This window comes from Oryctolagus cuniculus, chromosome 5 (assembly GCF_964237555.1).
Source record: "Oryctolagus cuniculus chromosome 5, mOryCun1.1, whole genome shotgun sequence".
In the NCBI taxonomy this organism is placed as follows: Eukaryota; Metazoa; Chordata; class Mammalia; order Lagomorpha; family Leporidae; genus Oryctolagus; species Oryctolagus cuniculus.
Window position 1 is genome coordinate 85,105,152 of NC_091436.1, and position 24,551 is coordinate 85,129,702.

General features: G+C 40.8%; 1 protein-coding gene across 5 annotated transcripts in view; it reads right to left on the reverse strand.

Moving 5' to 3' along the window:
• CFAP206 (cilia and flagella associated protein 206) overlaps positions 1-23,929 on the reverse strand; it is a 53,622-nt gene extending 29,693 nt beyond the window's left edge. For 2 of the 5 annotated variants that reach the window (XM_008263189.4, XM_008263186.4), the window contains exons 1-10: positions 23,702-23,841; positions 22,149-22,261; positions 20,333-20,416; positions 16,879-16,969; positions 15,993-16,181; positions 14,189-14,347; positions 12,176-12,384; positions 6,584-6,703; positions 4,958-5,153; positions 1,118-1,258 (exon numbers count right to left, since the gene is read on the reverse strand). In XM_008263189.4, coding sequence (XP_008261411.2) covers positions 1,118-1,258; positions 4,958-5,153; positions 6,584-6,703; positions 12,176-12,384; positions 14,189-14,347; positions 15,993-16,181; positions 16,879-16,969; positions 20,333-20,416; positions 22,149-22,256 — 1,297 coding nt within the window. In that variant the 5' untranslated portion in view covers positions 22,257-22,261; positions 23,702-23,841. Of the gene's footprint in view, positions 1-1,117; positions 1,259-4,957; positions 5,154-6,583; positions 6,704-12,175; positions 12,385-14,188; positions 14,348-15,992; positions 16,182-16,878; positions 16,970-20,332; positions 20,417-22,148; positions 22,262-23,701 lie in introns of all 5 variants that reach the window. The other 3 variants (XM_008263187.4, XM_008263188.4, XM_002714565.5) reach the window with 3 other exon arrangements.
• Positions 23,930-24,551: the final 622 nt, after the last annotated feature.

A 24,551-nucleotide genomic window follows, 5' to 3' on the forward strand; every position in this document is an offset into this window, starting at 1 on the left:
AAGACATTATCCATTTTCTTAGATCTAATTTACAGAGAAATCCTAATCTATGGAATCTTAATGGAATGCAATTACAAAGTGACGAAAATATTTTAAAATAAGCACATAGGTCTAACAAGTGCTGTGCTTTTGGTTGGAAAATGATATATTTTTAGTCATGCTGTATAATGTTTCTGCAATCTCTCATTGGACATATGAGTCATCCCCTTTCTAAGGTACTGGAGCATCTATATTTCATTATAGACAGGTTGAGCATCCCTAATCTAGAGGGTTTTGTTTTGTTTTGTTTTTTGACAGGCAGAGTGGACAGTGAGAGAGAAAGACAGAGAAAGGTCTTCCTTTGCCATTGGTTCACCCTCCAATGGTCGCCGCGGCTGGTGCACCACGCTGATCTGAAGCCAGGAGCCAGGTGCTTCTCCCTGGTCTCCCATGTGGGTGCAGGGCCCAAACACTTGGGCCATCCTCCACTGCCTTCCCGGGCCACAGCAGAGAGCTGTCCTGGAAGAGGGGCAACCGGGACAGAATCCAGCACCCCGACTGGGACTAGAACCTGGGGTGCCGGCACCGCAGGCGGAGGATTAGACTATTGAGCCACGGCGCCAGCCCTAATCTAGAGTTTTAATAGGCTCCCATATCTGCAATTTCTTGTGCACCCACATGACACCCTAAGTGGGAGATTCCACATGTGGCCTCATATGATGGGTCACAGTTAAAACACAGACACAGTAAAAATATTATATAAAATTACTTTCCTGTATATAAGATATATAAGAAACACAAATGGGTTTTATGTTTACACTTGAGTCTCATCCCCAAAATATTTTATTATGAATATGCAAGTATTCTAAAAGTTTTTTAAAAACCAAACCCAAAACACTTCTGGTCCTAAGCATTTTGAATTTCAAACTTATACATATTCCAGTACTTATCACTTAGAATTTCTTGTTTATATCAATCTATCAGATCATAGTATGAGCACTTCTAAAGACAAAGATTCTGTATCATCTTTGTAGCTCCTTCCCTATTTCATCAGCTGATTCCATAAACATAAGTGAGTGGGCAGCATCTACATAAAGAAAAAATTGGGAAAAGAGGAATAATATTTACAATGATATACCTGGAAGGAGAAGGCCATCTGTTGTAGCAAATGTATAACCACAAAATCCCTGATACTGAATTAACAATTTATCAAAATTTGCTGTTGTTTCTGGGAAAAACCATTCTAGGTTTTGGAAATCCTCAGGATGTACTCTTTCTTCTAAAATGAAAGAGGAGGACAAGAAAGGCTTTCATTCAGTGAGATGACATTTTCTAAATATACCAGTAGTGGCTCATTGTTTCATACTTCTGATAGACAAAAGCTTGATATTCACAAACCAAATTCATACAATGAAGTACAAATGATCTCAGGGACTATCCCAGTTCATTTCATGTAACTTCTTGGAGTGGAGCTGGAGGTAACCCTGTGCTCCAGAATGAAGAGCACGGAGGAGAGGACATTTCAGAAAAGCATGCTTGCCGCTGCAACCAGGTAGTGCTTCACGCTGCTGTAGAGTAAACAACCCAAGGAGACAAGAGGAAGAGACTGGGTGCTCTGTGACCAAGACAGAGATACAGAAACTTCGTTCAAGATGGTGGAGCTTAAAAGAAGAAATACAAATAGCCAAAATATACATGGAAAAAAATGCTCAATATCACTAGCCACCAGGGAAATGCAAATCAAAACCACAATGAGATACTACCTCACCTCTGCCAAAATAGCTATTATCCAAAAGACTGAGAACCAAATGCTGGTGAGAATATGGAGAAAGGGGAACTTGTAACACACTGTTAGTAGGAATGTAAATTAGTGAGTCACTGTGAAGATTTCTTGAAAAACGGGAAATAGACTTGCCATACAATCTAGCTATTCCAATACTGGGTATACACCCAAAAGACATGAACACATTCTATCAGAATAGCAGCACTGTTCACAAAAGCCAAAATATGGAATCAATTAAGGTGCTCATTATCAGATGAATGGATAAATAAAATGTGTGTGTATAATGTAATATCATTCAGCTATTAAAAAGAATGTAATTCCATCATTGGCAGCAAAATGGCTAGAACTAGAGGACGCTATAATGAGTGAAATAACCCAGACACATAAAGACAAATACTGCATGTTGTCCCTTATGTGTAGGAGCTAAAATTAAAAATATATATCTTTAAAAAAGAAAATGTCTAAATCAGTTTTGCTGAAAATACAGTGATTTGTCAAACTTTGCTTTAAATCTTTGCCAAACAAATTGATAGGAATTACAGACTACCATAGTTTTACTTTGGGGCCAATGTTGTGGCATAGTGGGTAAAACTGCCGTTTGCAATGCCAGCATCCCTTATGGGCACCAGTTCATGTGCCAACTGTTCTTCCAATCCAGCTTCCTGTCGACTGCCTGCAAAAAGAAGTAGATGGTGCTCCAAGTTTCTGGGCCCCTGCACCCACATGGGAGACCCGGATGAAGCTCCTGGTTCCTGGCTTCAGCCTGGCTCAACCCTACCCGTTTTGGCCATCTGGGGAGCAAACCAGCAGATGAAAGATCTCTCTTTCTCTCTGTCTCTCCTGACCTCTCTGCAGTTCTTTCAAATAAATAAATAAATTTTTTAAAAAATATTACTTTATATGAATAAAGCTAGGCATCTTTTAATTTTTTATTGCTTATACCCCTTATCTATCTTCCTGCTGAACTATGTATGGTCTTTTTACTTAAAAAAAAAAAAAAAAAACAATTGGCTATAAATACATGGATTTGTATTGGGTTCTCTATTTTGTTCCATTGGTTTATCTGGCTTGCAAGGCTTCTGAAGACAAGTCTGATTTTTTTTTTTATCTTTGTGTAATGTGTCCCTACTTTCCTTTAGGTCTTCCCTTATTCTTTTTGTAATTCCTTGAACATCCTGAATCTGAGAGTTGATAGCTTTAATAAAATTTTGTCAATTTGAAAAATAAAGATGGTGGAGATCTTTAAAATATACCAGATGGCAAATCATTTAAACATGATGTTTATATCCCAAGACTATCACTTCTTGAAACAATAAAGAATGTTCTAAGTAGAAAGACTCAAGGAAAAGTTCTGAGTCGAAAGACTCGAGAGAATGTCTCTTAGTGATCAGATTGTAACAAGGTATGAAACTTTTGTACTTTACACTTTTAAAAGTTCCTGATAGTGTTGAATGATTTACCTGTTATTATTTTTATACAAATAATAACATGTATTTCTGAAACATTATTCCCTAATGTTCTTAGCCTTTATAATTTCACTTACACTTTTTTTTAAGATTTATTTTTTATTTATTTGAAAGACCGAGTTACAGAGAGAGGTAGAGTCAGAGAGAGTGATCTTCCATTTGCTGGTTCACTCCCCAGATGGCCACAACAGCCGGAGCTGCACTGATCCGAAGCCAGGAGCCAGGAGCCTCTTCTGGGTCTCCCACATGGGTGCAGGGGCCCAAGGACTTGGGCCATCCTCTGCTGCTATCCTAGGCCATAGCAGAGAGCCGGATTGGAAGAGGAGCAGCCAGGAGTAGAACCGGTGCCCATATGGGATGCCAGTGCTTCAGGCCAGGACGTTAACCCACTGCGCCACAGCACCAGCCCCATCACTTACACTTCTGAGACCAATATTAAACCTAAATTGACCTTGTCAATACATCTAGAAGTAAATGCATATTTCAAGAAAATAAATTTTATGTTTCTCTTAAGATGGCAATAGCCTTCAACAATGATGAGATGTGGCAGATGTAAATTAAAATATTTCAAAAGAATATTGGCTCTCTCAAGTTACTGGAGCAGTAACTTGATAAATGATGTTCTAATGAATACAATGTTGGGAATACTTCTGAATCTAAGAGGTTTCAAGTAAAGTATCTTGCTAATATGTTTGAGGTTCGAAATCACTGCTGATGCTACTTCAGCTTTTCAATATCATGTGATGTTTTATACAGTTTTATGTATTCTAATAGTCTAAGACACGAAATCACTGCTATAGCTTTATTTGCATCTTTAAAAATATAATTTTGAATGAAATTCACAGAGTAAATTATCTAACTTCATTTTCTGGAAAAAAACTTCTTTTTAGTAACAGTTCAAGTCTCAAACTCTATTTTGCCATTTTTCACTAAATTTGTCTTTAAACAAGATAGAAGTTCCTATATAGCGTGTTCAGCCACCACATGTGACAGACATCCCTTATCACAGTGCCAGTTCAAGTCCCAGCCACTCTGCTTCTGATCCAGATTCCTGCTAATATACCTGGGAAAGCAACAGATGATGGCCCAAGTGATTGGGTCCCTGCCACTCATGTGGGAGACTTGGAAGGAGTTCCTGGCTCTTGGTTTCGGCCTGGCCTAGCCCTGGCTGTTATGGCAATTTGGGGAGTGAACCAACAGATGGAAGAGCTCTCTCTCTTTCCCCATCTGTCCCTCTCTCTCTGTCACTTTGCCTTCAAATAAATAAATAAATGTTTAACATTTTTTAAATAAAGAGATAAAAAGGTAAAATGTTTACTGATTAAAGACAGCTTTTCTATAAGAATTGAGCCTAAAATAAGCTCAATTAATTTTACAAGGATGAAATTTACTGGTTTAAAAATCTTCAACTTGAATCTGAGATAGATATATGAGAAATAACAGTTTACTGAAATACAGTTTATTTGTAACCAGTATAGAAAGTATTACTATTTGTAACTAGTATAGAAAGTATTACTTGTCTACCACAAATCAGTAATCAAATCATTAAGACTGGAATTGAAATACACACAGAAAACATTGCTCACTGAAACACTAACAATGACACTGGCAGATAGTAAGAAAGATATTTAAAATGCTTTATCAGAAAGATAGGACATGAAAATTTTAAAGCAAGAATAGTCTACAGGTGATTTTCAAAGAAAAGAAAATAATGGATAATTTCATTTACCCAAGTGTTCTTTAATTCTACATATGTCAGTTTTCACAGTCACTTCCTCCAGAAAATCTTGCAATATTTTCTTAGGAAAGAGTTCGTGAGTGCCCAGGAATTGTTCAAGGTGAGTGATTAAATTACTGAGGACACTAATCAAAACCGTCTCATCCTGAAAACTATTCCACAGGCTGGCAAGTGCCACGAAGATTGGCTGAGGAAGAGAAAAACCATTCACAATGTAACTGTATAACAAAAGTATAAATCACTGTACTCTCAGAAATACACACAACTCTGGTTTGTAAAGAAATTAACTCCTAAGTCGACTGATAGTCCTAAGAAATTGAATAATAGATTCAAGATACAAATTCAACTCATAAACTACAAGAAAATAAACTTGTACATAAATTTAATTTTTTTATTTTAGTGTGACTGCTACAAAGTTAAAAAGTTACCTACTCAAAAAAAGCCAAACACATTTGATGACCCAAAAAGATGGGACTTGCATTGTGGCATAGCAGGTTAAGCCACCACCTGCAATGCCAGTATCCCATATGGGCTCCAGTTCAAATCCTGGTGCTCCATTTTGGACCCAGCTTCCTGGTAATGTGCCTGAGAAAGAAGCAGAAGATGGCCTAAGTGTCTAGGCCCCTGCAGCCAAGCAAGATATTTGGATGAAGCTCTAGGCTGCTGACTTCAGCCTGGCTGGGCCTTGGCCTTTGTGACCATTTAGGGAGTAAACCAGTGAATGGAAGATTCTCATTCTCTCTCTCTCTCTCTCTCTCTCTCTCTCTCTCTAACTTTTTAAAAAAAAAATGTTTATGGATAATTCACTTCAAAAGAGCCTAAGGGAAAAACATCATTTAAAAAGAAACTAAATATGACTCATTATAATTAGATTCATCTGGTCTAATCACAATTCAAAAAAAACTCAGGAAGTATCAAGATGTATCCTCAGGCACGCCTTGTAAGGTGCAAGATAGAGATTTCATAACAATGAGATAAAACGTTTTTTATTCATATTAAAGATCACTGACTCATAAAACAACCAAGAAATCACTCTCCTAAGTTAAACAACTTAGCCTTTTATTTCTTAGGTTTTTAAGTGAAATATTGAGAATGACTGCAGAAAGTTATGAGTCTCCAATGCTGTCCAAATACTGCAAGTACATTTTATACTTTCTTGTACAGAGAAGGGAATATCCATAAAACAGTGCAGATATTTGGAAGGTCAGTACAAATGCATGCCTGGTCAGCAAACTGATTGTTATCTGTCTTTTCAGGAAGGTCACAAGTCATATCACCTCTGAGCTGGAGGCAACTTCCAACCAGCTCCTATGAACACATTTTCAACACAGTACTGTCGACTGTTTCTGTTGCTAAAAACCAATACCAGTAATATGGTTATCATACTATATATCCTCATTTGCTTTAGCAGCAATTACTTATGAGGGAGAAACCTCTCGTCCAACTTAAGGTGTGCTATTACTACAAAATAACAAAGAAGGGAATCAACTTGTACATTTAAAACCAATGTTAAATTTTTAGTAATTAAATATAATGATAATGACTTTTGATCCAATTTTATAGAACTCAAAAGGAAATTCACCCTTAACAAGATCAAAATTGGTGAGAAATACTTACAAAGACTTGTGATGTTGGGACAGCAATCTTTGATTTTACAGTCATTTTTAATTGTTCCAGTTGGGCTCCTAACTGCTTTATCATTATTTCCACTTCTTGAGCAGAAGTAATTATATCTGACTAGGAAGACAACATGATTTACATTAATATTTCTTATAATTTCACTATAAAATATTGTTTTACTTCCCACTTCCCTTATGGGAGTATGGGACTGTTCCCCTTGTACCCCCAACACCTACAACAGTACTAGCCTATGCATGGCACAGTACAAATGACTGTGGGGTGGTGAGTCTGACATACAATGGATGCAGCTGTTCTTAAATGTGTACAGATATTCTTAGACATTAAATCCAATTGCATTTGAGAAGTGGACCCTCAAATGCAATTGGATATTCATTTGAAATGATACTCATTTGAAAAGAAAGAACTGCATTTGAGTTCTCAGACATCTGACAGCTTAAATGCTTTACTAAGCCACTTTATATCTTACTTCATAAGAAATATAAACTCTTATTGTATTTCAACAAACACAATTTTTTATTCATCAACACAACATGCATACTTTTTTTACCCATACTTCTGTTGAAGCATTTCCCCGCTTCTTGCTTCATTCTCCCATACAAGATTATCTATAGTTCCTAATAGGTCAATTGCCTATCCCAGTTTCCCATTTCTGCCACATCTTGCTTGTTAGATTTTTTTAAAAGATTTATTTATTTGTTTTAAAGGAGGAGTTACAGAGAGGTAGAGGTAGAGGCAGAGAGAGAGAGAGAGAGAGAGAGAGAGAGAGAGAGAGTCTTCTACCCCCTGGTTCACTCCCCAGATGGCCCTGATGGTGCCAATCTGAAGCCAGGAGCCAGGAGCTTCCTCTGGGTCTCCCATGCAGGTGCAGGGGCCCAAGGGCTTGAGCCATCTTCCACTGCTTTCCCAGGCCATAGCAGGAGCTGGATAGGAAGTGGAACAGCCGGACTCTAACTGGCGCCCATATGGGATGCCAGCACTGCAGGCAGCAGCTTTGCCCACTACGCCACAGAGCTGGCCCCTTGGCTTGTTAGTTTTATTTGAGGAATCAAACACGAAAATGCAGTCTTTAAGTCTTTTTTATATTTGTGCAATAGTAACAAGAAAAAAATCTGCATATGTTCTCCAAAGTACAAGTGCTGTTTAAAGCACCACATTCATTAAAACCTATAATTGAGGTGCTTGGGCGCCTGCACCTGCGTGGGAGACTGGGAAGAGGCACCTGGCTCCTGGCTTTGGATTGGCATAGCCCCAGCCATGGTGGCCATTTGGGTGGTGAAAGGAAGACCTTTCTCTCTGTCTTTCTCTCTCATTGTCTAATTCTATCTGTTAAATAAAAAAAAAAAAAATCCTATAATTGAACATATTCTAGACCTCCTCTTCTCAAGCTACTGTTTTCTTTTTCTTTTCTTTTCTTTTTTTTTTTTTTTTTACAGGCAGAGTGGACAGTGAGAGAGAGAGAGACCGACAGAAAGGTCTTCCTTTGCCGTTGGTTCACCCTCCAATGGCCGTCGCGGCCGGTGCGCTGCGGCCCGCGCACTGCGCTGATCCAGTGGTTTAATTCTGTAATTAATACACAGTTATTCTTAAGTGTTGAAAATTAACTGAACTGTGATCCCTGTTAAACATAAGAGTGGGAATAAGAGAGGGAAGAGATGTATAATTTGGGACATGCTCAAGCTGACTTGTCCCAAATGGTAGAGTTAGAAACATAGCAGGGGATTCCAATTCAATCCCATCAAGGTGGCATGTACCAATGCCATCTCACTATTCCAAGTGATCAATTTCAGTTCACAATTGATCATAATGAAAGAACTAAGAGTCAAAGGGAGCACATAAACAAGTCTAGTACCTTTTTTTAAAATTTTTTAAATTTTATTTTTATTTTTTTATTTGACAGAGTTATAGACAGTAAGAGAGAGACAGAGAGAAAGGTCTTCCTTTGCCGTTGGTTCACCCTCCAATGGCTGCTGCAACCGGCGCTGCGGCCTGCACACCGTGCTGATCCGATGGCAGGAGCCAGGTACTTATCCTGGTCTCCCATGGGGTGCAAGGCCCAAGCACTTGGGCCATCCTCCACTGCCTTCCCGGGCCACAGCAGAGAGCTGGCCTGGAAGAGGGGCAACCGGAACAGAATCCGGCGCCCCAACCGGGACTAGAACCCGGTGTGCCGGCGCCGCTAGGCGGAGGATTAGCCTAGTGAGCCGTGGCACCGGCCTAGTTTCTCATAGTTTTTCCACGGACAATTTTCAGCAAGTCTAATCAAACTCTTAGAAGCAGAAGTAGAATGTTGGTTTCTTGGGCTAAAGGGAAAGGATAGAAGGGAATAGCTACCCAACAGGAATAAAGTTCCAGTTATGCAAGAACAAATAAGCTACAAAGATCTGCTGTCAAACACAGTGCCAACAATTAACGATACTGTATTGTACACTAAAAAGTATGTTACAAGGACAGCTCTCTTGTTAAATGGACGATGAAAACAAGCATCTACCTGATGTTTTTACTTGCGTTAGCAGGGAAAATCAGGAAGCCTTGTGTTGCCTGTTCTGTGAAAGGCCAGAAAAGTGTGGGAGAAAAAAATCTACAAAAATCTTAATGACAAGTTCTCAAAATGTCTGTCAAATGCCGCTTTTACTTGCACAATAACCAGAAGTAGCACTTGCTTTCTTTCTCTCTCTCTCTCTCTCTCTCTCCCTCTGTCTCTCTCTCTCTTGATTGTGCTGCACTTTTTTTTTTTTTTTTTTTTGACAGGCAGAGTGGACAGTGAGAGAGAGAGACAGAGAGAAAGGTCTTCCTTTGCCGTTGGTTCACCCTCCAATGATTGTGCTGCACTTTGAAAATCCATGAAGGATGGAATTTTGTTTGCTCAGTTTAGTTGAGAAGACTCCCTTCTATTTTCCAGAATACTTGAGTTTGTTCCCTGCGGCAGATAGAGGGCCAATCAAAAACAAAACAAACCGACACACTACCTCACTCAGCTATAATTAGGTGTTTTACATAAACTGAATGTAACTTTGGCAAGAGAAAATTTCATAAAATCAAAATCAGCACTTCAAAACATTTTATTACTAACTGCTGAAATGATATGACTTTTAGAAAGATTATTCATAAATTTCAAGGTAGGATTATAAACTACTTATAATGCTGATTAAGCCAATATCCATTATGTAATAACCTTAATTTTAACTAAGACAGATTGATCAGGAAGGACTGGATATTTAAAAAATAAAACAACAAAAAGACTCACTGTTATAAGAGTAAAGAATCAGAAAGTTAAGGAAACTTGTCCTGACCCCCCTGCCTAGGAAACAGTAATAAAGGGTGGTAAGATAAGAAAGGTGACCTTCTTGGGGCCGGCGCTGTGGTGTAGCGGATAAAGCCGCCGCCTGCAATGCCAGCATCCCATAAGGGCGCCGGTTCTAGTCCTGTCTGCTCCTCTTCCTATCCAGCTCTCTGCTATGACCTGGGAAAACCATAATTGTGACCATCTGGGGAGTGAACCAGGGGATGGAAGACCTCTCTCTCTTTCTCTCTTTCTCTCTCTCTGCCTTTCTGTAACACTGTCTTTCAAATAAAGAAATCTTTAAAAAAAAAAAAATGGTGACCTTCTCAATAACATGAGAAGCAAGGAGCTTGAAAGTAAGATACCATATGGAGAATTAAAATCTGTCCAGCTTGTTCCTCTACCAAAATGGAATCAGAACTGTTCTGGTTAGGCTCTAGCCATGATGATGATGGTTCTCATCGTGATCATCGTGATCATCGTGAGCTTACTGAGCTCCCACTGTCATAAGTCAGGCACTGTTCTCCCTTGTTTATATGGTAGAGATTCTTAACAACCCCAGTCTATAGATGTGGAAACCCAGCAACAGGGAAGTTAAGCAATTTCCTTAGACATATATTGATTAAGTAGCAAAGTCAGGATTAGAACCCCCACTGATATTTCTACACTCTACTCATTGTCCTTCTAGCTGTGCGAGGTGGGATGCCAATGAGAAGTTAAGACTGTAAGCTAGTTCATTGAGTATGATTCATGCTTGAAAACTATGAGAAGGTACTATATAATAAATGACATCCTCTGCAACATGCTTACAGAATATTTGACAGTTTCCCAGGAATTTTTTCCCTTGTAATATTCTTTTTTTTTTTTTTTTAATAGGCAGAGTGGACAGTGAGAGAGAAAGACAGAGAGAAAGGTCTTCCTTTTCCGTTGGTTCACCCTCCAATGGCCGCCACGGCCGGTGCGCTGCGGCCGGCGCACCACACTGATCCAATGGCAGGAGCCAGGTGCTTCTCCTGGTCTCCCATGCGGGTGCAGGGCCCAAGCACTTGGGCCATCCTCCACTGCACTCCTGGGCCATAGCAGAGAGTTGGACTGGAAGAGGAGCAACCGGGACAGAATCTGGCGCCCCGACCGGGACTAGAACCCCGTGTGCCAGTGCCGCAAGCGGAGGATTAGCCTAGTGAGCCGCGGCACCGGCGTCCCTTGTAATATTCTGAGTGGAGATTACAAAAAGGAATAGAAGGTTCTGCTCCTGTGGGCCCATATAAATTCATGATAAACTGATTATTAAATCCTCCCAGTATCTGACTAGTTACGTAAGACTGGGAGCCACAGGTCAGTATTACAGGATTTGGTTTTGGATAGTTGACTTAAGGTCCTTCCTTCTGAAGGCAATTAGTAGCCCCTTTATGAGGATCACCCCTAGTCTGTCCAATGAAGTCATGTCATGAGGACGTTTATCTCTTTATTCTTTCGGCGAGGTAATCAGAGGACTGAGCAAGTGCATCCAGAAGTAGAATCAAGTCTCCATCGAGAAATCAGTACTCATTCACACACAAGACAGTTCCACTGACCCCGAGTCTCACTGCTACTGGAAAGTAGAGGCTTTTTAAAGGTAAGCAGTGACTGGAGGGAGCACAGTGTACTGTTACACAGTCATTATCAAACTATGTTCCTGGAATGCTGGAGGGGCATGGGGAATATTCCTTAGTAAAGGTCCACTAACCCCTTCATTGAGATAGCTGCTTTATGTTTTCAGGATCCTTGGCTTCTATCTGAAACAAAGTGCACTGCTGCTTTTAAAAGCTTATAATAAAAAAAAAAGTTTATAATCATCACTTTATTTTCCAACTCTTTGGGATATTGTTTGGTTTATTCATTAGGTCCAAAATCATCAGATATAAAAATTTCTTCTATTAATACTTATAACAAGAGCAAATAATCACAGAAAAATTGACTGCAACTACCTGTAGACATGTGTTAGACACTTGCTCCAAATTAAAACAAACACACCACTACTCTTGTACACATACACACCTCTGCTTTACTATAGCCTGTTAACAATCATACTACCTAGTTCCAAAGAAAATCAACAGCTGTAAAGTCAGTTGCCACCAAGGTATTTTTGTTAAAATCAAAATCTAACTTCCCTGTTTCTATTTTAATTCCTGGCCCCTCAATGCAATATAAATTTAATTAGTGACCTGGTTCTCATGGTTTAGCCTTGCAATATATAAAAAGATTATTATATTATATAGAAAAGGCCAGAGATTATGAAATTAACTCACCAAAATGATTTGAAGAAAGACCTCATATTGTCGCACATTATATAGTGCTTCTTTCAATTTATATGGCTGAAGGTCTATAGCCACGAGTGGATTATCTGTTGCTTTCTCAAGGATGGCTGTGTAGCGGTGTGCCCAGTTCTGGGCAATCTGAAGCTGAGAATCCACATGGTGAGTGGTGGCTGGGATTGCTTCCTGTAGAATAGCTGGCACTGTTTTTCAGAGTACAAGAAGACAGGCATTAAGGAGTCTAAAAAGAATTAAGGTGGGAACATCTACAACTAGTCATCTTTCCACAATTAAATTGAGCCCAGTTTTTTCCCCAGATTAACAATAATCAGGTATGTATTTCATGGATCCTCCACCATGAAGAATAATTTAAAAACTGCCCAAACTAAAGATATATCAGAATGAAGACCAAAAGTTACAGCAGATCAGCCATGCCGCTAAAATACAGAGGAATTTCTTCAACAGGTAGACGCTGATATTATGTATTGCTGATATCATGCCTCTAAAAAAGCCATGATCCCTCCTTCTCTTCTCTTCTTTAAAAGGCCTCAACAGTCAGGGTTGGTCCAGGCAGAAGCCAGGGACAAAGAACTCCATCCTAGTCTTCCACATGGCTGATAGGGGCCCACACACATGGGCCACCTTCTGCTATTTTCTCAAGCACGTGAGCAGGAAGCTGGAGTAGAAGCAGAATAGCCTGGGTCCGAGCCAGCACTCTGATACCAGCGTTGCAAGCAGCTTCACCTGTTCCGCCACAATGGCGGCCCCTCTATCTTCTTTGCAAAAATGAAAGAGAAAAAAGTGTGCTTCTTAAGTAGTTCTGGATGCTGAAAATTTTCAGAATAGTCTGGAAAGGGAGGGAACTTTATGAAGAATAGGAGTTTGAGATTTAAAACAGTTTTTAATTTTTAAAATTTCACTTGAAAGGTAGAGACCCACAGAGAGAAGTAGACAGATATTTTCCATCTGCTGGTTCCCTCCCCAAATTCTTGCGAAAATTGGAGCTAGGAACTCAAGCCAGGTCTCCCACAGAGGTGGCAGGGACTCAATTACTTGAGTCATCTTCTGTTGCCTCTCTCAGTACATTAGCAGGAGGCTGAAATCAGAAGTGTAGTTGGGGCCAGCGCCGCGGCTCAATAGGCTAATCCTCCGCCTTGCGGCGCCAGCACACTGGGTTCTAGTCCCAGTCGGGGTGCCAGATTCTGTCCCGATAGCCCCTCTTCCAGGCCAGCTCTCTGCTATGGCCAGGGAGTGCAGTGGAGGATGGCCCAAGTGTTTAGGCCCTGCACCCGCATGGGAGACCAGGAGAAGCACCTGGCTCCTGGCTTTGGATGGTGGTGGCTTTACCCATTTTGCTACAATACTGGCCCCACTAGTAGTTCTTAAGAAATAGTCAAAATCAAAAATCTGAAATATGAAATGTAAGTAGTGTGTTGTATGTTATTTTCCTCACTGAGCACATTAAATTTTAATTAGAATTAAAATTAATTAAATTTAAATGTAAATTAAATTGAATTAGAATTAACCTAATACATGATACACGAAATTTGCTCACTTTATAAAAATTAAAAACTATAAAAAATAAATAAATGACATCCAAATTGCAAAAATAAGTAAATAAATAAATAAATAAAAGAATGAACCTGATGGAGAGGCCAGTGCTGTGGCACAGTGGGTTAAAGCCCTCTGGCCTGAAGCGCCGGCATCCCATATGGGCGCAAGTTCTAGTCCCGGCTGCTCCTCTTCCAATCCAGCTCTCTGCTATGGCCTGGGAAGGCAGTGGAAGATGGCCCAAGTCCTTGGGCCCCTGCACCCACGTGGGAGATTGGAAGAGGCTCCTGGCTCCTGGCTTCGGATCGCGCTGCTCCGGCCGTTGTAGCCATGTGGGGGGTGAACCAGCAGATGGAAGACCTCTCTGTCCCTACCTCTCTCTGTAACTCTGTCTTTCAAATAAATAAAATACATCTTAAAAAAAACAAAAAAGAATTAAGCTGATGGTACACTTACAGTCGTCAATGCCTTCTCCTCCTTTCCCACAATCTCTGTTAAATAATCGAATTCCAGTGACAATCATGGTGAGTTCTTTCAGCTGACGCTCTTTGTCCTTCTTAGAAAGAGTTAGAAATGTCCCGAGTTCAGCTTGGGGAAAAACACTCTGCAGGGCAGCTAAAGTAAGCCACAGAAAAGGAAAATGAAATGATGCAAGAAAGATTTCCAAACTTAGACTACAAGTTTCTTTCTCTCAACAGAAAATTTAGGGACCCGTGTCTCTAGAGTTACTTACATGATTCTTTAACTGTCTGATACTCGTGAATATAGCAAGATTTATTACATACCAACTCTGGACTATTGAAAATAGTCCATTGCCTCATATCCATTTTAATAATAGTCCATTTAATAAAATAACAAATAAATAAAATAAGCAATCTAATAAAATAGTCCATTGCCTCATACCCATTTTTAATAATTAAGCATCCATCAGTAACTTTTTGGGAATGGACATTTTAAAAAAACTTTCTAATTAGGGTTCTGAGTAGAAAAAAATCAGTTTAAAACAGTTACAGAACAAAGTCGAAGGCAGGCTGGACATCTTGCCAATTCCCCAAAGGATGAAAGTGGACAAGGCTTCTCTGAGTGTAAAATGGGACTCTTTTCCATGATCCAGTTTAGGGGACAGCCTCAACTGCTCTACCTAACATGAAATATCCCTTTCCAGCTCTGCCAGCTACCCTCACTCATGCTACCAGGATTTATTTCTCAATGAGGCTTAACAGCTGCAGTTCTGTGTCAACAACATTTCACTTCCCAGAGGTGCCACTCCGGTTTCAGAACTGATACAGAATGCAGAAGGGATCTAGTCAGTTTTAACCTTTTATTTCTGCTGATTTTTTAATTTTTTTTAATATTAAAAGAGACAGAGACAAATAGGGTACCCATCCATCTGCTGGTTCACTCCTCAAATGCTCACAATGATGAGGGGCTTAGGCCCGGGCCAAAATCAGACGCTGGAAACTCAATCTAGGTTTTTCACATGGGCAGCAGGAACCTGATTATTTGAGACCCTGAAGCTGCTTCCCAGGGTCTGCAATATCACAGAGCTGGAGTCAGGAGATGGGGCCATCCCTCAAACCCAGCACTCCAATGTGGGATGAGGGTGTCATAAATGCCAGTCCAGGTTAAGCTGCTGCCTGCAATGCCAGCATCCCATAAGGGTACCAGTTTGAGCCCTAGATGCTCCACATTCAGCCTCCTGTTAATTGCCTGGGAAAGCTGCAAAAGATGGCCCAAGTACTTGGGCTGCTGCCACCTTCATGGGAGACCCATGTAGAGTTTCAGGTTCTGACTTCAGCCTGACCCAGCCCTAGCCATTGTGGCCATTTAGGGAGTGAAACAGCAGATGGCAGATCTCTCTCTCTCTCTCTCTGTAACTCTGCCTTTCAAGAAAATAAATAAGTCTTAAAAAAAAAAAAATGCTAAACAACTACTCCAGAACTTCAATCTTTCATACTCCTAGGTTAACATATTTTATAAATCACACTGATCAGATATTTTCACTTATGGAAAAGCAGTTGTTTATATATTTGGTGGGGCATGTTATGAACTGAATATTTATTTGTTCCTAAAATTCATATCTGAAAGCAGAGTTCTGTTAGATGTTCCCTTCCCTAATGAGGGAAGGCTGAAGATATAGGTTGTGTAGCCAAGAGAAGAGAGTAAAATCTGAAGAGCATACAGCCGGTCTCTGCCATACAAGATTGTTCCCCTGTGTGAATTCCCTTACACCGGCTGAGAATTGTTTATATTGTTTTACCTGTTGCCTCTCTGACGATCTTGATATCTGTGGGGGATCCAAGCCCAGAGCGTAGTAACACATAGCTGACAATCTTTCGGTAGAGGCTTTCCAATTCTTCCCTAGCACATGCTCTGTTGTCTGTGATTTCTCTGCAAACAGAGCCTAATCTAGATTCTAGGACCCGGTGATGTTCTTGAAGAAATTCCTCTAAAATTGGAAAATGACAATGTTCCATACATTTATATATTGATATTTATTATAAATAATTAATTAAGCATATAAATTATAATTTATATTTTATATTGATATTTATAATTTATATTTATAATTCTCATAGAAGGAACAGAGAGGAACTGGCTTGGATATGGCAATTCTACAGCATGAAAAGAAATACTTTCTTAAGGTGTAATAATGAAATAAAAACAGTGATCAGCAAGTAAACTCAAGATAAAATCCAGTTAGAAAGATTTATTACTGTGATTAAATAGAGTAAGACTTCAAGACACAAAAAGACTCAGGCAATCCAAACAGTGAATATCAGAAAGGGCTAAAACCTCCCAATTAAGAAGGAAATAGAGACCATTCTACAACACACACACACACACACACACACACACTATCACAAACACACAAGGGGTCTTCAAAAATTTCATGGAAATGCATACTAATAAACAAGCATGGATGAATTTGAAAAATTTCTGCACCAAAATAAACTCTTATTTTTTAAATTCCATTTTCATGAATTTGTAATCTTCAGAGTAGAAAAACATTTCAAAAGATTAACAAAAATATTAAACTGTTAACCTCATTAAATTATTGTCAACCAAATGAAGCCTTTCTTAGTTGAAATATATTATGGAATTTTTAAACTTTTTAAAAGCATAAAAATGAGTAGGTATGTTACCTCGACTTGTATAATTTATATCAAAGTAGACTTGCATCTTAATGGTGTCCAGGGATGGGTTCTTGGTATCCAATAGCCGAGCCATACAAAGCTAGAAAAGAATAGCCCATGAATAATTCCAGTTGCATTTTCTGAAATACTGAAGTCTTTCCTAAAGTTATTTTCAAAATAAGGGAAAGATCAAAGCAATGGATCCTGATATTTATCCACCAACAAACTCTTTTTAATATTTTTCTCCTTGAAAACTTTAGGGTTTGTAGTGTACCCAACCAGTAAGGGTTAAGTTATTTCCCTTGAGCTAACTGATACCCAGGTGGCTAATGGTTTATTTGAATGCAAAAAAAAAAAAAAAAAAAAAAAAAAAAAAAAAAAAAAAAGCCTGATTTGGTTCACCTGAGCAGCCTAGATCTGGGTCAATATTCCATGAAGCTTATACTCCAGCCTGGAACTCTAGAAGTTTCTAACTGCCAATTATTTGAGCCTGAACAACAAACACTGATAGTTTATGAACTTGACATCCATCTTTGCTGAGGTGGGAGGCCACATTCATTTTATAAAAACTGGGTGTAGCTCCCCTCCTGTCCTCTCCTTACAAAATCTCTCTGGCTCTACATTATGTTTCCCAATCTCCTCTTTGGGTTTGTTTTCTCCTATTTCACACCCCTTAGATGGCTCTTCTGCCTTCTCTGCTTTGCCTCTTTGGATTTGGATGATCAATTTGATTTCCCCCCCTTTTCTTCGCTCCACTTCCCTCTTCACTCTCCCACTCCCTTTCCTTCCCACCCTTTAGGCTCACATACTGCAGCTGGCAGGGACAGGGCAGCTCCACTCTCAACCCATCTTCCTGAGCACCAACCCCGTTTTCTTGGGAGGAGGGAAGGGGGAATTCAGGACTAAGGACTGGATACTCTCTGTATGGACGCCTAGGCACTTGGATCCATCCAAATAGAGAAGTGCTCTTCTAAAGGCAGACTTCACAAATAAAATATTAGCTCATCCATATGATTTATTTTATTTATTTTTTTATTTTTTTGACAGGCAGAGTGGACCGTGAGAGAGAGAGACACAGAGAGAAAGGTCTTCCTTTTGCCGTTGGTTCACCCTCCAATGGCCGCCGTGGCTGGCACGCTGCGGCCAGCGCACCGCGCTGATCCGACGGCAGGAGCCAGGTACTTATCCTGGTCTCCCATGGGGTGCAGGAACCAAGGACTTGGGCCATCCTCCACTGCACCATCCATATGATTTTGACATTTATTTATTTTCATCCACCTGACAGGCGGAATAATAGAGAGAGATCTTCCATCTGCTGGTTCACTCCCCAGATGGCCACAACAGCCAGGGCTGGGCCAGGCCAAAGTAAAGAGCCAGGAAGTACATCTGGGTCCCTCCTGTGGGTGGCAGGGACCCAGGTACTTTAGCCATCATCTACCGCCTTTCCCAGACACATTAGCACTAGATTAGAAGTGAAGGATGGGGCAGTGCTGTGGTGTAGCAGGTGAAGCCGCCACCTGCAGTGCCGGCATCCCTTATGAGAGCTGGGTCAAGTCCTGGCTGCTCCACTTCTGATCCATCTCTCTTCTATGGCCTTGGAAAGCAGTAGAAGATGGCTCAAGTCCTTGGGCCCCTGCATCCACGTGGAAGACCCGGAAGAAGCTCCTGGCTTCGGATTAGCGCAGCTCCAGCCATTGCGGCCATCTGGGGGGTGAATCAGCAGATGGAAGATTCTCTCTCTCTGTTTCTGCCTCTCTGTAACTCTGCATTTCAAATAAATAAATAAATCTTAAAAAAAAAAAAAAAGTGAAGCAGCCAGGACTTGAGCCCACAATCTGATAAGGGATGCCGGTATCTCAAGCAGCAGCCAATGTACCACAATGCCTGTCCTGACATGATTTTTAATTGAGAGAAAAAGAAAACAATTTTGTCACCTAAATTATCATGTACAATCATGCATTTCTTAATAATGGGAACCTGTTTCCACAGATGCATGGTTGGTATATTTCCTCACTGTATGGATACCACAGAGTACTCACACAAACTGGGATGTACCACACACCTATACAGCACAGCCACTGTGTACACATAGTACACACACTCCATCACTGAGCAAAACATCATTTTACAGCATGCAACTGTACATCGATAGTTTATGTATCTGTCATATTAAAAGTATATTGAGTTTCATTCCTTACAACTTCGTTGAGTTGGGGGTGGTGGTGGAATTATTAGGCCATGAAATGGAGAAAAACTTGCTTTCGCCCTTCCTATATTCTCTTCCATGGTTTTCTGGTAAAATGGCTATCAGTCATTCCTCATATTGCTATGAACAGGCTTTAAAACCCATTTAGAACCAACCTAGAAAGACACAGTTCCAGGCTGTCCTGTGATATCATGGAATCGCCAGTGCAAAATCATCCTGATGACATATTCCCAGCTCCAGGCTTCTAAAACTCTTCCAGTCCCCTGTGGTAACTGCACACAGGCCTGTTCCACACTACATGAGCTGCTAGTTGTGAGACAAGATGAGATGACAACCTTTTTCCCTGCCTTTTCCATGATCCCAGAAAATGTTCATTCAAAGTTTGGGAGAACTTGCTTCAAGTCCTTTATGTGAGAGAGGAAACTAAATTCATTATACTCAGGAGAAAAAATAACGTTGGATTTTGAGGAAATACAGATTGAGCAACTGAATTCAGTGGGTCAAACTTAAAATACATGGACATTAATGATGTCTAAAGTTCTTGCCTTCTTAGTTCTTAAAACCGGTTTTCTAGTTGAAAGTAGGGTATTATTTCTTTGGTTTCAATTTTTCTTTTAGAATTAAAATGTTACATTGAATCAACTAAATACATCTTAATATGGTTGCGTGTGTGTGTGTGTGTGTGTGTGTGTTTGTATACATATATATAGTTTATTGCTATTTACCTTTGTATCACAGCTATATAACAAACCAGCTAATAACATTCCCAATAAAACAGATTAATAACAAGGTAGCACTAAAATACAGTGGCAGACATGGCTACCTGCATGATACCTATTGTCTTCTTACCTTGCTAACAGGGACCCAATATGGGTTGGGGCAAAGATTTGTTTATCTAAGAAAAAGAAGTTAATGTTCCAAGGTCATGTATAATATCATTCCAGTCAAAAAATGTAAGGATTCTGTAAAACTAAAATTTTTTGGATGGAAAACAACACACCCAATTGGCACATGTACTTTGCCTTTTTCTATTCCCCTTTCTTTTGTCCAGAGATAGACCACGGAATGAAAGTCATATGCTATCAGTGGTGGCCCAGGAAGCAGAAAGAATAGTCAATTATCTCCAGATTTTGTATGATGAGGAAAATAAATCTGTCAATTGTTTGTATACATGCAGCTGAGGGCAATAATGGTTAACACAAATACTGTATTTAGAATTGAGAATAATTCCAAAATTAAGGTCTGATGTATAATCACCTTAACAAGTTTCTGAACATCACTTTTTGTAAGAGTTCTATCCACGTTAAAGCCATTACTTGGATCCAGGACGACAGCTTTCACCTGAGAATAGGAAAGCAGTTCATTAATCAATTTTATTTAATATTATTATGAAATCAGCTTAATATGTTTCCATTCTGGGGTAGTTTGTTCAGCTATTTTCTTTTTATTACCCAACTCATCAGTATCTTCCTTAGAGGTTGAAGAAAGTAAGGAACATCAAACCTGAATATAATGTTAGAAAAATAAGACAGGGTGGGAGGCAGCACTATGGCCAGGCGGGTTAAGATGCCACCTGCCAATGCTGGCATCCCATTGTCTTGCAGCCATCTAGGGAGTGAATCAGCAGATGGAAAATCTCCCTCTTTCTGTCACTCTGTCTCTCAAAGTCATAAAAAATAATTCTTTTTAAAAAGAAGAAAAAGGGGCTGGTGTTGTGGCATAGAGGGTAAAGCTGCCGCCTGCAAGGCCAGCATCCCATAGGAGCACTGATCAACTTCCAATCTAGTTCCCTGCTAATGCTCCTTGAGAAAGCAGCAGAGGATGGCTCACATATTTGGGTCCCTGCCACCCAAGTGGGAGATCCAGATGAAGCTTCTGGCTCCTGGTTTTGGCCTGGCCCAGCCCTGGCCGTTGGGGTCTTTTGGGGAGTTTCTCTCCCTCTCTCTATCTCTGCAACTCTGCCTTTCAAATAAACAAAATAAATATTTTTAAAAATAGGGGCTGGTGCTGTGGTGCAGCAGGTAAACCTACTGCCTGCAGCGCCAGCATCCCATATTGGCATAGGACCCAGTCCCAGGTACTCCACTTCTGATCCAGCTCACTGCTAAAACGCCTAGGAAAAATGGCAGAAGACAGAGCAGGTGCTTGGGCTCTTGCACCCAATGTGAGAAACTCCTGAAGAAGCTCCTGCCTCCTGGCTTCAGAGAAACCCAGCTCTGGCTGCTGTGGCCATTTGGGGAGTGAACCAGCAGGTGGAAGATCTCTCTGTCTCTCCCTCTCCCTCTGTAACTCTGCCTTTTAAATAAATAACTCTTTTTAAAAAATTTAAACAAAAAAAAGAAGGAAAAAAAGAAAAATTGGGAACAAAGCTTGAATGCAATGGCTAGATTTCAGATTGGGAAATTATGGCATATTTACCATATTTTTATTGTCTGTGTTAACCAAATGTAAGAACAGAGGAACTACAGCAATGAGTAATTTTAACAACAGAAAACAAAAGCACACGTTAAGGGGCAGACAGACATTTGCTCTAGCAGGTAAGATGTTGGCTGGGATGCCCATACCCTACATCAGGGTGTCTGGCTTTAATTTCCAGCTCTGGCTCCCAAACCCAGTTTCCTGCCAACACAGACTGGGAGGTAGCAGGTGATGCCTTGAGTAACTGGGTCACTGCCACCTATATGGGAGACCTAGGTTGAGTTCCCAGCTCCCAACTTCAGCCCAGCCCAGCCCCAGCCATTGCAGGCATTTGGGAAGTTAACTAGCAGATGGGAGGTTTCTCTCTCTGTCTCTCTGTCTCTCAAATAAATAAGCAATACATGTTCTAAAAATACCTACTCAGAACATTAATGTTTCCAAACTCATCAAATCTTCTGAACCAGTCTATTAATCCAAAACTGACAAAACTTTATAAACTTTAAGAAAATTTTTTTTTAATTTTTTGAAGATCTCAGAATGTTTTCAATTGGCAAACATCTAGAAAAGCTTGACAAAATGTTAAGAGGAAAACGGGAATCACATTAGAACAAATTCTTTTAGTAAAGCAGTAACTCACAAAAATAGTCACTCTTACCATAAAAGCCACCAGAGTTTCAGAAACCACCTCTCCGTGAGCTGCACATTCTTGTCCTATTTCCCTTATGATACTCTTTATGACACTTTCGGCTTGAGTGGGAGGCATCCTGGCTAAATAAAACAAGGATTAGCATTTTAATCTGTTATTTTTCCTCTTTACATTTCTTCACTATTATATTTGTAAAGAGTCATAAATTATCTATTAACATTAAATTTTATTACTAGCAGGGCCAGTGCTGTGGCTCAGTGGGTTAAATCCCCCATCTGCAGTACCGGCATCCCTTATGGGCACCTGTTTGAGTCCCGACTGTTCCACTGCTGATTCAGCTCTCTGCTATGGCCTGGGAAAGCAGTAGAAGATGGCATGGGAGACCAGGAAGAAGTTCCTGGCTCCTGGCTGTGGATAGGCACAGTTCCTGCTGTTGCAGTCATCTGGGGAGTGAACCAGCAGATGGAAGACCTCTCTCTCTGCCTCTGCCTCTCTGTAACTCTGACTTTCAAATAAATAAATACATCTTTGAAAAAATTAATTACTAGCATTAAACCCTTCCAGTTTCTCATTAGTTTCTTTTTAAAAATGAATGACTTTTTTGATGACAGAAAAAGCAAGTAGGACTTCAAATGACTGAAACATTTCCCCTTTACTGAAGCAATGGTGGTCACCAAAAAAGCAGATTTAAGAGTATATTGTGAATTATTTTTAAATTAAAAAATAAGACTAAACAGGATGGAGGGGGCTAGAATTAATGAGAACCCTCCTCTCCCATCTGGGTAGGTGTGGAACAGAGCTTGAAAGAAGTGCTTATCCCATCACATTCACTAAACGACCTTTCATAACTAAGAGACTCTTGGAAAGCAATTCTTGCTCAGATAACTTAAATTCCCTTTTCTGAACATCCTAGTTCGAGTTCAGACTCTTGATAAAAAAAAATAATAATAAAACCAACACACCAAAACACATTGTGAGGGTTATGCATCATGGGTAAAAATAAATTCTTGGTTAGTAACTCCATCTATTATAAAGTAGGGAAACTGGTAGGTTTTAATCGAGTTTCCTGCTTCTCCTGAGTAACTGAGCTGAGAGAGAGGAGCTTAACAAAGGTGATACTAGATATAACTCTCAGAACTATTGGGGTTCAGGTGAGTAGGTAGGTTAGCCGTTGGCATCGTGTCCAGTAAAATCAGGGCCTGGATTCCACCGGGAGCCGCCCCTGGTCAAGCTGTGGCTTCCCTTCTCTGAAGCAGTGACCGAATCTGAAAACCACGGATGCTTTCCCGACCTCATCCCAGAGGCTTTGGGAGGACTAGACGAGTTCTACAGCGCGCCGCTAAGGCTAGGTTGGAACAAGGCTATTGGTCACCGCCATGTCTCGCTCAGTCTGCCGGGCCGCGCCGTAGGGCCGCCGCGGGCTTGGGCCGCGAAGGCCGCCCCTCACTGCTTCCCCGACCTCACTATCCCATTACTAAGCCTCCGCAGTTCTGATGGCTGGGAGTGAGATCGGCGCCCAAGAGACCCTGGCAGGCTCAGGTCCCTGGCGCAGGGAGTCTAACCTGTGGGCCTGGGAGTCTCCGGCCGGAACTGACCGTTGTTTCCTCCCAGCAGCGGCCTGGTCCTCTAGCGGCCCGGCCTCTCCTCGTGGGTTACACCTGCGATTCACAGGCGCGGACGTTGGCCGGATCGAGAGCAAGAGCCGTGTCTGCTCCTTGCTGCCCCAGAGCCCTGGCCGCAGCGCCCAGGGCAGCTGGGCTCTCTCGGCGTCGGTCGCGTAACCATGGAGACCGAACGCCCGGGACGGGAGGGGGCGAGGCCGGGGCGGGGCGGGGCGGGGCGGGGAGCCCTGACTGGCGCCCTTACCTTGAGAGCCTTTTCCCACAGGATGGACGCCTGTAACTAAAATCAGCGAAGACAAAAACCGGAATCCCAGAAAGAGAAAGTCGCGTTCACTACACCTCAGTGGTTAAGTTTATCAAACACACTACTTCTTAAACAAGGATATTAACTAACTAGTGCACTATAGAACAATAATTTTAAACTAGTGAACATCTTGACACAAACGCTTCCTCGGTGTGTCTGATACTGGTAATTGCCTACTTAGTATTTATTTTCTTCTTCGTTATTAATTCAGTGTTGGGAATGACAGTTTTCTCTTTTTTGGGGAAGAAACAAAGATTTCTCAAGGCCCTCTTCAGAAGGAGTGGTCAGTGACATGGCCCGTGGTGTGTGTTGTGTAGTTCAAAGGGACATCAGGGAAGGCTGTGTTATTTTATCTGTTTCCTCTCCTTTTCTTTCTACTTGAGATGAGAAGGTTCTGGCTCATGCTCCAGCAGCATTTTTTCCCCAAAGAAACATTTTATTTAATAAGTACAAATTTCATAACTACAACTTGAGGAATATAGTGAT